A 12,890-nucleotide genomic window follows, 5' to 3' on the forward strand; every position below is an offset into this window, starting at 1 on the left:
TTATTATTTACAAAAATGATACTTAATATTTAAAAGATTTTTTAAAGATATTTATGATATTAGAAGAAAGATATTAAAAATAAATATATGTTATATTGATTATTTTCCGAGTTAGTGCATCTGGGCATTTTTACTCTATGATGGCTGGGGGGTTTCTGCAGAGTCCCACCCATCTCACTGACTAATTTGATCTAGGATCTGCGTACCGCCCCGTGCGGTTAGTGATTACTCTGAGATTAAATAGTGCTAAATAGGGCATCCTCTCGGGCAGGGGCCGGATTCAAGAGGCCGCGGGTGTTAACTTACGTAAGGTATATGAGTTTACCTATCTGAATGAACTATGTTTGATATATTATCGATGTTTTGACTAAAGATCTTTCTTGGCTAGACTTTTCCTTGCTTTATATAATATTGAAAATACAATTACCTTTTCCATACGATTTTTTTTTTTATTTTTATCTCATTTTCAAATTTACAGGTCGTAAAATAAAAACGTTATAACGAATAGTATTCCATATAATATTTTATATTTATAATTAATTAACCTTTTACTTCTTATTGACTTCATTAAATTATTATTATTGGAAGTAAAAAATTCATTTAAATTTTGCTATATTGTTTTTAATTAAATTGAGTACATAAAATAAAAACTCAACTTTTTCAAATTAAAAAATTAGTTTAAAGTATTTTATTATTGTTTTTATATTTTTAAAATAAAAATATTACTCATTATATTGTATAAATTTTAAACTTTTTAATAAAAAAGATGTTTTTAACATAAAAATAAAATAAAAAATAATTAATTTAATGCGAGTGAATACAACGTGCATTGCACATCGGACCCGACCAGGCCGACTCTCTATGACACACAAAGAACACAAACAAAAAAAATATGGGTAATTTCTTGTTTGTGGCTGCTGCTGCTATTGTTGTTGTTGTTGCTGTTTTTGTTGCAATTCAAAAATTTATAACTATTTTAATTTAAACAAATACAACAGTGCGCAAATATACACACAAACCAAAAAACCAATATGCATACCATATAATTGCATATACAACAACAACAGCGGAAATACAAGTTGCAGCTTTGTCTGCTGGGTACTGTGCCATGCCCGGCAATGCCTGGCAATGTCTGTTGCTGTATTTGCTTTTGCTGTGCTTGATTGCTGCAGTGCACAGCAAATGCAACTTATTTCAACTGAATTCCGAGTTCTGAGTTCTTTTCTATCTCTGGTATCGATGTCGAGTCGATGTCGATGTCGATGCGATGCGATGCGATGTCGACGTCGACATTAATGACAAACTCAGGCGAGTTATGCAAATAATATTTTTATGCAAATTTAATTATTTCATTTAAAACAATAAAATTTGTTTGTTCTACTTGTGTGTTGTTGTTGTGTTGTGGTTGAGTTAAAACTGCTTACCATATTTTTTATTTTTATTTTTTATATTAAATTCAAAAATCACTTATTAAACGATTCAAAGAGATTACTATCATTCGAAAGTATTAAGATAATTAAGAGCATTTTTAAGAGTTTTATTAAATTAAATATTAAATTAATAATTTAAAGTTTTTATTAAATTATTTATAGAAATTTAAATTATTTTAAAATTTAATATTAATACTTACAAATAAAATATGTTTATTATAATATACTTAATAACTTTGATAATAAATATAATAGATCAAGAATATTATATAAATTATTGTATTGTACTGTATTATAGTAGCTCTTCTTCTTCTTTTCTTGATAAAACGCCAGTTAGTGTCTAAAGCACTTTTACTCAATAGTTCCAGTGACCATTTAAAAGATCCATTGTAATAACAGCTCCGTTGAATTCTGATAATAATTTCTTAAGATAATTTTATAGAAGTATACATTGAAGCCTGGCATATATTCCTGACGAATTATATATTGCATTTGATTTAAAAAAGTGCAATTCTAATTAGTATACTTTCCTACAGAATCGAACATCTTCAGCGCATTGATATAGTTTTGCACACTGCTGACTCTCAAACTTTGTATATATGTTCATTTCTGATGTACCTTGGAGATTTTAGTATGGAGTTTCTAATGATGGATGGAGCGCCATTGCCATAAGTAACTTAGCCATAAGGTAGTTTAGATCCAATTATTTGCTTATAAAGCAAATTTTTATTTTTCACAACCAACTTTTCTTGATATTACAGTCATCTCGAACATTAACTGTTGGTAACACTGCGTCCTTTAATTTAAAATTGTATCTTGACCTACTTATTATTTGCAAAGGAATTCTTTCACTTGAGCTGTATTTAGAAAATAATTAATCTTCTCCAGTTTAATACTTTTCTGATTCATGGCTCTGATTCCAAAAATGCATGATTTGGATTTGGAAGATCTTTGATTAACCTAGAAAGAGTTAATATTCATATATAAAATATATATATCACTTATACTTAGCTTATATTCTTATACAAATTCTGAGTTTGTACCCCGTATTTTTTCTTCTGATAATTACATCAATAGATCTAAATATGTGTTTTATATATTATATTGTATATTAAGAAACATTATAGTTGACATATGTATCTTTTTACCCAATTTATTACCTAGTTTACTAATTACTTCATGCCATTGACTAAAATTCTATTTATTGTATTAAATTAAATTCAAATTGATGTATTATTTTTAAATGCAATTTATAAATACAATACATTAAATGCAAATTTAAAGTATTTTATACTCGGAAATTTTAAATAATCTGAAAAATGCATACATTTTTACATATAATACAAACGTAAGCTTATAACTAGTAATATATATTAATTCATAAGTAAATAAATTAATTACGAGACCTATTCAGTGCTGTAATCTTTCGGCTTTTCCATAACAAAGCAAGGCCATATAGGAAATAAATTTCGATTATTCAATAAGTGAAAACTAATTCAAAATAAAAATATTTTTCACACAAATATAATATTTATTCACATGAAAAACAGATGTTTTCCATTTATTTGTATTTCCTGATCATATATATATATATAGCATCTTAATTATTGATTCACATACTCGTTCATATACATAGCATCTATATATATACAATATAATCATAAGTAAACATTTCATTGAAATAATTTTTGCTGAATATATATAGTTTTTAGATTTTTGAACTTAATATTTCGTAAATAAATAAATGTTAAGTCACTTAATTATTGCTTTCTAATAGAATATATTGTATTAAGTTTCTCGTTAATTAATATTTGCAATGTGACATTACTATTTTCATATAATTCTAATGTGATTAAATATAAAAAATTCATGGAAATGATAATGAATGTCTTGAATTTAAAGGGAATTTTAATTTTTCTATAAAATTCAAACATAAAAAAGAGTAACTAGTTTTGTAAGAATTATTTTTATTAAAATATAAATTCGTATTTATTTTAATATAATTATTTATTTCAATGAATTTTTTCTTTTTCTTACTAAATTAAATTTATATTCATCACTTCCATTACAAAGTTATCGAGTTATCTTGTTCAGCTTTAAAGTATTTTTGAATTAAAACATGAATTTTTTATTGATTATCGGCTTAAATGTTTTTACTTTTTAGTACCTAGAAATCTAAATTTATCTAAGCTAAAAAATATGATAATGGTATAGGAAAAGTTAGGTGTATAGGAGAAGGATAAGTGAATGGACTATGTGTATGAATATTCTTCAAACGCGGGACAAATGTAATTTGTATACCATGTCTTGAAAGCTACGGTTACAGATGAGATTTAGATTTTGTTTATGTGTTCACCTTTGATATTCGGTTCAGTTAATTTTGGTGCTGTTTTCCAATTTTTAATGTTAGCACTTGATATAGTTATTTGATGAAACCCTTGACAGTTTTTGGTACACATTTTAGACAGTTATTGAACCCCAAAAGTAATTGTTGCACTTTTTTATGTGAAATCGTTTTCTCATCATATTATTATTATTATGAGTATATGATAATATATACTTATATATGAGTATAAGTATAAAATCACAATAAATTTAAAATGTAAATTAACATTTTATAATAAGTAATGTATATATATTTTTTAATATATTTTTACGTATATATAGATATAAATTCAACGTTATAAACAAGTAAATAACTATTTAAAATTCGTGTTTCATTTTGTACAGTACCAGCAAAAATTTGTTCTTATATATGTAGATATTTATATATATAATATAATAATTTATATAAAAATGAATATATACATTTATATAAATAATTTTTATTTTATTTTTTGGTTTTTCTGTTTTTACAGTTCAATATATATACTATAAAAATTATTTTTTTCATATATATATATATGTATATATATTTTTATATATATAAGAAAGATATATTATTGCATTGTTCTGCTGTGATGGAATAAATTTCATGCTCTTTGAAAGTTATTCGCACTTTTCCACGCACGTTTTTCTTGTTATGCTTATTACTTTACCAATGCCGTAAAATATTTCCACCCAATACCAAAAACCATCAATATTGATAATACTACCCGGGGGCTATTCTTCTTATTTTAAAGATGTGCACATACTCATACATTTAATTTCTAAGTCACGTGAGTGGAATTTCTTTTTTACTACACCTTGCAGCTATAAAATAAACTACGTGAGTTTCAAAGATTCCGATTTACCCATGGTACTTGTTATCGTTTTTATGTGGTTCCACATGTGTTGGGAAGTATGTGTTTTTATGTCAAACTTACTTTTCGAAATACGTATTTATCAGTACATATACGTGTATTATTTATCTTTACTGTCAATTTATCTATGTCTATCAGTTAAAATTTTGATAAAACTTGATTGTTTTAAAGATTTTATTGATCATTTAAATTTTTGATAGTAACTTTTAAAACAATGAGTTCGTTAAATATTTATCTTTAATAAAAAATCTAAGCGTTTTTGCATGTGGTAATATATATTAAATAGAGTAAATTTTAGTAGTATAACCTAACATGTTTCTTTAAAAAAAGTACTATTTAAAATTTAAGGTTTTTGGAGACACAAATACCATCTCCATTCATATTATAGTTTATGTTACTTAATTTATTATGATTTTTTTATAATTATTTTTTTTATATTGGTGATATTTATACAGCTTTATTTTGAGCTTAACAGGAGATTGACTTAGAATCTAATTATTTTCTTTTGTTATAATTATTATAACAAACAGGTATTTTTTTAATTTAAATTTCATTTTTACTATATAATATTAACATTAAAATTGTGCATCGATTGTTTGGAGTAGCAAAAGCACAAGCACAATGTTTTTTGCGTAACAATGCAAATGCAAAAACTATGAACAATAAATCAATAAATTTTGTCTTGCGTTTATTAAGAGTTTACTCGTACGAAATGTAGAAAATTTATTTAAGTTTATAGTCTGTATATAATTTGTTTGAACTGCAAAGATTTCGATTCATTCTAAATTTTAAAAATAGATTTTTAAAAATTAAAGTTTTATTATTTTTAACATAATTTTTGTACTGTAAGCTGGCAGTTGTTAGTGTTTCCCAAACACATTTTTATAAAATTATTCCTTTATAATAAATTGTTATTACGACCAATATTTATTTAGTTTTTATATTTTTAACCGGGCTTAGGTCGTTTATTTAACACACCACTTAATGAAAATGTTTTTTTAAATAAAATAAAAAATTACTTATAAAACAAAAAATTATTATTATTCCTTTATTTTGTTTGCATTTTTGATGCTGTTAGCTGGCTCTTTTTATTTTTTCTCTTTTGGTTATAGCTACTGGCTCGTTGATTTTAATTTATTTTAATATACTATTTCGCGAAGACAATTTTTTTAAAATAATTTTTTCATTTTTATCGCATTTATGGTGGTGTTAGCTGACAATTTTTAATTTCCCTCTCCTAGTAACTGTTACTGGCTCTTTGATTTTAATTTGATTAATTTAATTTAATTGATTTTTATAAACTGTTTTTTAAAGATAATTTTTTTTTTTAATATACTTTTTATTTTTTTCGAATCATTGTTGATGGTAGCTGGCACTGTTTCTTTATAATGGTATTTATATATTTTATTTTTATCCGACTATAAATCATTTTTTGTTAAATAATTCAACGTTTATTTAATTTTTTTTAATACATTCTATATTTCGAATCTCCTTGAGAGGCATCATCAGGATCACGATCTGACATAAATTAATATTTTTAAAACTATATCTCCATCATCCTCTTTATTCAAACGTTGTATGATTTAACAAAAAGTGACCTATAGCCAGATAAAAAAATATATATAAAAACCATTATTGAAATTTTATTTTTAACCCAATTTAATGAATTTGTACCTTAATTTCGTAAGGATTATAAGCAAACTCTCATAACCCATATGTGAATTACCAATTGATGATAATATATTTGCTTACATTTCGAATTTAAACAATAATTGCCAATCTTCATAAGCTTTTATAGGCTTTGCATATATGATCTTAAATGAAGTGCTCATTTTCACATATGGTACATTTAAAATCTATTTTATAACTTTTCCACGATTTTATGTTCGATGTTAATTTCTGAACCCATAAAAACGGCAAACTTCGACACATGAAAAAATTTCGCTCTACTTATTTTTAATGGAAAATCTACTTAGTTGCCTTTTCATGCCGAGAATAAAGACTAACATTGGTTTTCACATAAAAATATTTTAAAAATATGTCTAAATCGTAATAATAATATTTTTAAATTTTAAAAGAATTTATTTTTATTGCATTTTTATTTCTCATACATGCTAAAAATTTTCAAATTTTTTAAACTTATTTTAAAAATTATGAGATTTAATCGAATACAATGTTGCTTGCCTTTATATAGGCTGCATCATCATACTCAGTCTAAAAGGATTATTATGTCATTCTACCTAATTTCCTTAGAAGAATGAAAGCCGTACGTGTTTACTAATTCAGAACATGTCGCATATTTGCACACACAATGAACTTTTTACTTATAAACGACGGACGACACACAATACAATTTATGCACGTATACAAACTTAAATAAACAACGCACACATGCACACACACACACGCATGCTAACACAACAAATTCCAGCGCACTCAGCAAGTAAACAATTGCAGCAGTTTGGGGTGTACTTCCTGTTTAGCACGAGTGCGCCATACAAGTTATGTTACTCAGACGCTTTGCACCGTTACGTTACACTTGCTGCTTCTGCTTTGGCTTCTGCCGCTGCCTCTGCTGTTGCTGCTTCTGCTTCTGCTTCTACTTCTGCTTATATGTAAATAAATCAGATTTATAAAATGTGCCCGTTGCTTTGCTGTTGTTATTATTGTTATCAATGCTGTTGTTGTTATTGTTGTAATTGTATTTGCTATATTTGCTGTGCTTGTTTTCATTTTTGGTATAGCTGCGTATAATATGCGTGTCGTACGTCGCACTGGTTTGTCAAAGCAGCTCAACACAGCGCAACATACATTGTATTTGGTTTTTGGTATTAGAGCGTCTGTGGGTAATATTGTGCAATATTAGCACCGCCAACACATCCATTAACCATATAAAATAGATATGTATAGATATGTATGGAGATAGAATACCGCAGCACCAACTTGTGGTGAACATAATCAAATAATGAATTCCAAGTTTTATTTTTTTTTTTGCATTTTTTTATCTTTTTGTTTATTAAATATATATGCATAAATAAATGTGTTTGCCACTTGTTCTCGTTTAGTTATTTTTTTTCTATACAAACTTATAACAAAGATATACATACACAATCACAAATATTTCAAACTTCTATTAAGCCAATGAACTTTTGATAATGAAATTATATCATTAACGACAGACTTAATTTAATGCGAAGTAACAGCAGCAACAACAAAAACAACATTAACATAAAAACGTCTTCATACATACATGTGTAAACACTTAGAAAACAACAACAAAATTTACAATAAAATCTACTTAAAATGTCAAAAAATTGTTGTGCAAAATGGATGCGTTCAATCTTACTTCCTTTTTTTCTTTTTTGCTTATATTTTCATACCCATATACATATATACATATCTCTACATATGGATGTATATGTATGTGAGCAATAAGAGTAATTAGAAATTTCTTAAAATGACGTCACTTTCATAATATGAAATATGTATGTTACTATGTATTCTTAAGTCTGTGCTAAAAAATTAGCCGCCGTGTACGTCAGTGAGTAGCGCAATAATTTAATTTACGTTCACAGTAATAAACTGGAATTAAGAAATTAGTTAGAAATATTTGAAGTCTTGCGATACAATGAATTTTATTATAAATTTATATTATTTTATAAAAAAACAATGAAGCACATTATTTTATCAGAATGATGCCAGATGAAATTTAAATTTTTACTCATCACAAAATAAAATTGTTTTCTATAATAATTTTTGTTAAGTTATAACTTTAGACCATATTTTAAATCAAAAAATCAAAAAAAAATTAATTACATTTTGTTTTATAAATAAATAAAATAAATTATATGGGATTATATCATTTAATTTTGATTCTTAAAATCTACGCTAAATTTTTGAAATAAAAAAAAAATTTTTTTAAATTCGTTATTTTAATGAACAAAAAATTACTTATATATTATATATTATATATATAGAAAACTATATATTATATATATATATATGCCCAAATTTTGAAATATTTTATAAAGCTTAATAAAAAACAATTATTAACATAATTTATTGAGTTGGTACGCCAAAATTGATAATATTATTTCCCTGTCAAGCATATTCATTTAAAGGTGAAAGTGCCAAGTAAAAGCATCAAAACAGCGAGAAAATAAAAACGAAGCTGACAGTTATATGGAATAAACTTTAAAAGAAAATTATTAATGTAGCAATTAATTAAACTCCTTAATAGTTAATTAGAGATCTTAATTAGTGATCTATTTCTTTATAAATTACTATTGGAATTAAATTTACTTTAAACACAAATATATATGTATATACGAATATATTCCATATGTATATATGAATATAAATATATTTAATATTTATATTATTTATATTTATATATATGTATATACATATACATGCAAAATATATATACATTAATATATATGTACATATTTAATTCTAAATATATTCCATATGTTTTGGAATATGTGTACTTCTAAATATATTTCTTTTGAATTGGGTACCCGTGTTATAAAAATAAAATTTTGTACCAAAACCGATACGCACGGTATCAGAAGATAGCAGAGGCATTAAACATCAGCCACGTAACTGTTTAAAATCATTTGAAAAGAGTAGGCGCCGCAGGGATACTCGATGTATGGGTACCCCATAAATTAATGTAAAGAAATTTAATTGAAATTTAATTACTATCAATGAAACGCTGTTAACGAAATCAAACTGTGGTTAAGACGAATCAGCACAGCTCATCTTCTAGTCAGAAATGGACTAAATACAATACAATATCCAACGCAACCCAACATGATCAAACGCCTCCATAAACAACTTAAAAACTTGAATTGACGAGTGCCTGTTGTTATTAAAATTAAATTATCTATTAGGAGCCACTCCATCCTGGTTCTGAAACAACGGTTAATTCGGTCCTCGAACGCTTGAACAAAACAATCAAGGAAAAATTACTAGAATTGACCAGACTTACAGAAAAATTGCTGTGTTTTAACATGACAATAGTAAACCACATACATTTTTGATAGTTCGAAACCAATTGGCAGAACTTGTTTGGGAAGTTTAAATGCATCCACCTTATAGCCCGGACCTTGCACTATCTGACTAGCATTTTTTTCGGTTTCTGCAAAACTTTCTTAACTGTGAAAAATTAACCGATCAAAGTGACATTCTATATCGATGGATTTATGAATCTACCATAAAAATGACAAGAGGTCAAATATTATAATGGTTAGTGTAGGGAAAATTGTTCAAAAATGTAAAAGTATTTTTTCAGACATTAGATATATAAAGTGACATAAGAAGTAAATGTCATAATTTTTCAAATTTACAAAAAAAAATTGCAAAAGCAAAAATATAAAATTTGGTGATTGTAACTTTTAAACGTTTCAATTTATTTTCAATTTACTTATAAAAATAATTCTGTGTTTTTAAACAATTTTATTAATTACTGTTTATACTTAAATAGTTGCAAGTGTTTTTCTTTTTTAAAAAAAGTTTAACAAATTTGGATTTACACGGTTAAGTCCCATTTCCGCATATTTGTTAAGCGAATTGCAATAGTGTAAACGCACTGTCAGGAACGTAAGTAATTATGCTGTAGTCATTTTATGCTATGTTTACACTTATTATAATTCAGCCCACATTTGTGTGGATTTTATAAGAAAACTCCTTTTATTACTGCAAATTTGTTAAGTCAATTGCGAGAGCGTAAACGAACTGTTAGATTAAAATAACCAATTTTCGCATAGCTAATTTTTGTATATACATTTTTTATATACACTTAAGTTATCGTTGTAAATAACATACTTTATATTAATGAAATTTTTCACTAAATATTAATATAGTTCTACTTAACTGCAAATTTACTAATATGTATACTTTTATTTCTTTTAATTTCAGTACGGACAAAGAGTTCCCACAGCGGCTTCACCAAGTAACACAAATTCAAGCAGCTCATCAAATACTGGCTCCCAGAGTGGCACATTAAGCACTAGTCTGAGTAATACCAACACAAATACAACAATGGGTCCTACAGGTAATAACGGTACACAGCAACAGGGTGAACAATTGTCAAAAACAAATTTATACATTAGAGGATTACAGCAAGGCACAACAGATAAGGATTTAGTTAGCATGTGCGCACAGTAAGTAACATTTTATGTTCAACTCTTAATATAATTAGTATAAATTACAAATTAATTTTGCCTACTTACGAACAGTAATTAAGATATAAACATTTCATTCGAAGTAATAAATTTAAATTAAATATGTTAGGATTCTTACTTATAATTTAAACTTAATTTTAAATTAACTATTTTTTATATATACTTCATCTGAGGGTTATTTGAATAAACTAGAATATTCTTATATATATATTTTAAAAAATATGTATTAAAATTATCAAAGATAATTTATCTGTATTTAGCAAATTGGTGCAAAATAAGAGGATTCAACAATGTCAGTCATCTGCATGCAAGTCCATTTAAGTAAGAGAAATTCTACCAATTTCATTGTGATGCCTAATAGGAATATTAGTATTATAGTGACTTTATTGATAGGTCTCATCCTATAAGAGAATTTTGTCGAAGATTGAATACCGCGTTAATTAATTTCTGTTACGGTTGTGGGTAAGACCAACGCGTACGCAACGATAGTTAATCGCACCAGAGACTGAGTGTTTATGGAACTTAGTTAGTTCAAGACCTTTCTTTGAAAAGTATTTTATGTTTAAGGTTTAAAGTGGTTTTTAAACTCTTGAGTTGTATATAGTAGGACAATGAGGCATTCCATTAAGTATTAAGTATACGATTAAATACTTCGTCATTACCTATAGAAAACTTCTCTACTCTACATGAACTGAACGCACTGCTATATCATCTCTTTGTTTACTCATTTGCATCGCATGTCACATTTCATGGTATTTATCACCTTTTCAAAAACCTTGTCTTACCGCATAATTCTTAAGTCATTACATGGCCGTTACAGCTGAGATAGATTCGCTAAACGTCGTCTGTTTTTCAGTTTTATCTAGTTATTATCATTATCTATTCTTAAGGCCCATGTTATATAGAGTGTTACGTCAAAATTTACTCTTTCAGGCTATAAAGACAATGCATATTATGCAGTGTTATATTTTTACTATTACTTTAATACTATTTTGTTGAGCCTAAATTTTAAAGGTAATGTATATATTTATATACAAGACTGCTTTCACTGAGTAACGAGGCACATATAACCTCGAATTTAAACCAATACTTCTTTTCTTCTCTCACTCTAATTTTTTTAATTTACATTGAAAGCTACAACGATTTCGATTTTGACGTGCCCGTAATTCTCTACATAACATGGGTCTAATAGTTATATGTGGTATTTTTATTTTTAAAAATTCTTTTCTCTCTGTTCTGTTTTTTTCTCTATCAGGCGGTATGACTTACTTTATCAATTGTTATAATTTTATATCATTATAAAAAAAAATTTACATTAAAATGAAATTAATTATTTTTTCATTTATCTTACAGATATGGAACAATAATTTCAACCAAGGCTATTTTAGATAAAACAACAAACAAATGTAAAGGTATTTTTTTCTTCACCATTTCTCATCTTTATTTATGTGTTTTTTTTTAATTACTTAAATATTAATTTTGAATTACTGAAAATGTAATAAAATTAATATTTTTTGTGTTGTCCTAATTGTGGTGTGTAATTTTTATTGGCTATTAAAAGTCACATTTAAAGTCTTACTTTTGTCAGTTTTATTTGAACTTAAGTTTATCATACTTTTTATTTATCTATTAATTTTTTCTATGTTTGAAAAATACAAAAACTATTAAATTTTTTACATTTTTCAGTTTTTAATTTATGTTTTTTGTTGTGTCATTAATAAAAAAATGCACAAAGTTTTTTTATTTACTGTCAATAGTTTTTCAAGCATGTTTTTTGCTTTAACTAGTAATTATAATGAATACTGTAGATAGAAACAGTTGCATTATTATAAATGTAACTTAAACAAGGAAAAAAGTTAATAAAAGTCAGTACTTTAATACGTATGTAGTTTAAAATTTCTAATAAAAATTTAAGATAGAACTTTTTACTGAAATAATTGATATTTAATTTAGTTTCAGCTTTGCTCAATTAAGAGGAAACCAACTTTTAAAATTTAAAAACTAATTTTTTTATATTCTTATTAAAGTCA

General features: G+C 25.8%; 2 protein-coding genes across 2 annotated transcripts in view; both read left to right on the plus strand.

The window, feature by feature from the left end:
* The window catches only part of LOC119673526 (protein alan shepard), a 252,310-nt gene that overhangs the window by 42,235 nt on the left and 197,185 nt on the right, over positions 1-12,890 (plus strand). The window lies entirely within an intron of this gene.
* LOC119679556 (protein alan shepard-like) lies at positions 10,187-12,322 on the plus strand. The gene is made up of 3 exons (XM_038091982.1): positions 10,187-10,276; positions 10,595-10,839; positions 12,214-12,322. Exons 2-3 carry the CDS (start codon positions 10,718-10,720, stop codon positions 12,320-12,322), a joined length of 231 nt encoding a protein of 76 aa, XP_037947910.1. The 5' UTR covers positions 10,187-10,276; positions 10,595-10,717.

The sequence above is a fragment of the Teleopsis dalmanni genome, chromosome 1 (genome assembly GCF_002237135.1).
Source record: "Teleopsis dalmanni isolate 2A chromosome 1, ASM223713v2, whole genome shotgun sequence".
Lineage (NCBI taxonomy): Eukaryota > Metazoa > Arthropoda > Insecta > Diptera > Diopsidae > Teleopsis > Teleopsis dalmanni.

Excerpts from the sequence above, each read along its gene's own strand:
- LOC119679556 (XM_038091982.1), top strand. The coding sequence starts at position 10,718 with ATGGGTCCTACAGGTAATAACGGTACACAGCAACAGGGTGAACAATTG. Across the intron at positions 10,840-12,213 it reads TTAGTTAGCATGTGCGCACA|ATATGGAACAATAATTTCAA; the intron begins GTAAGTAACATT and ends TTTATCTTACAG.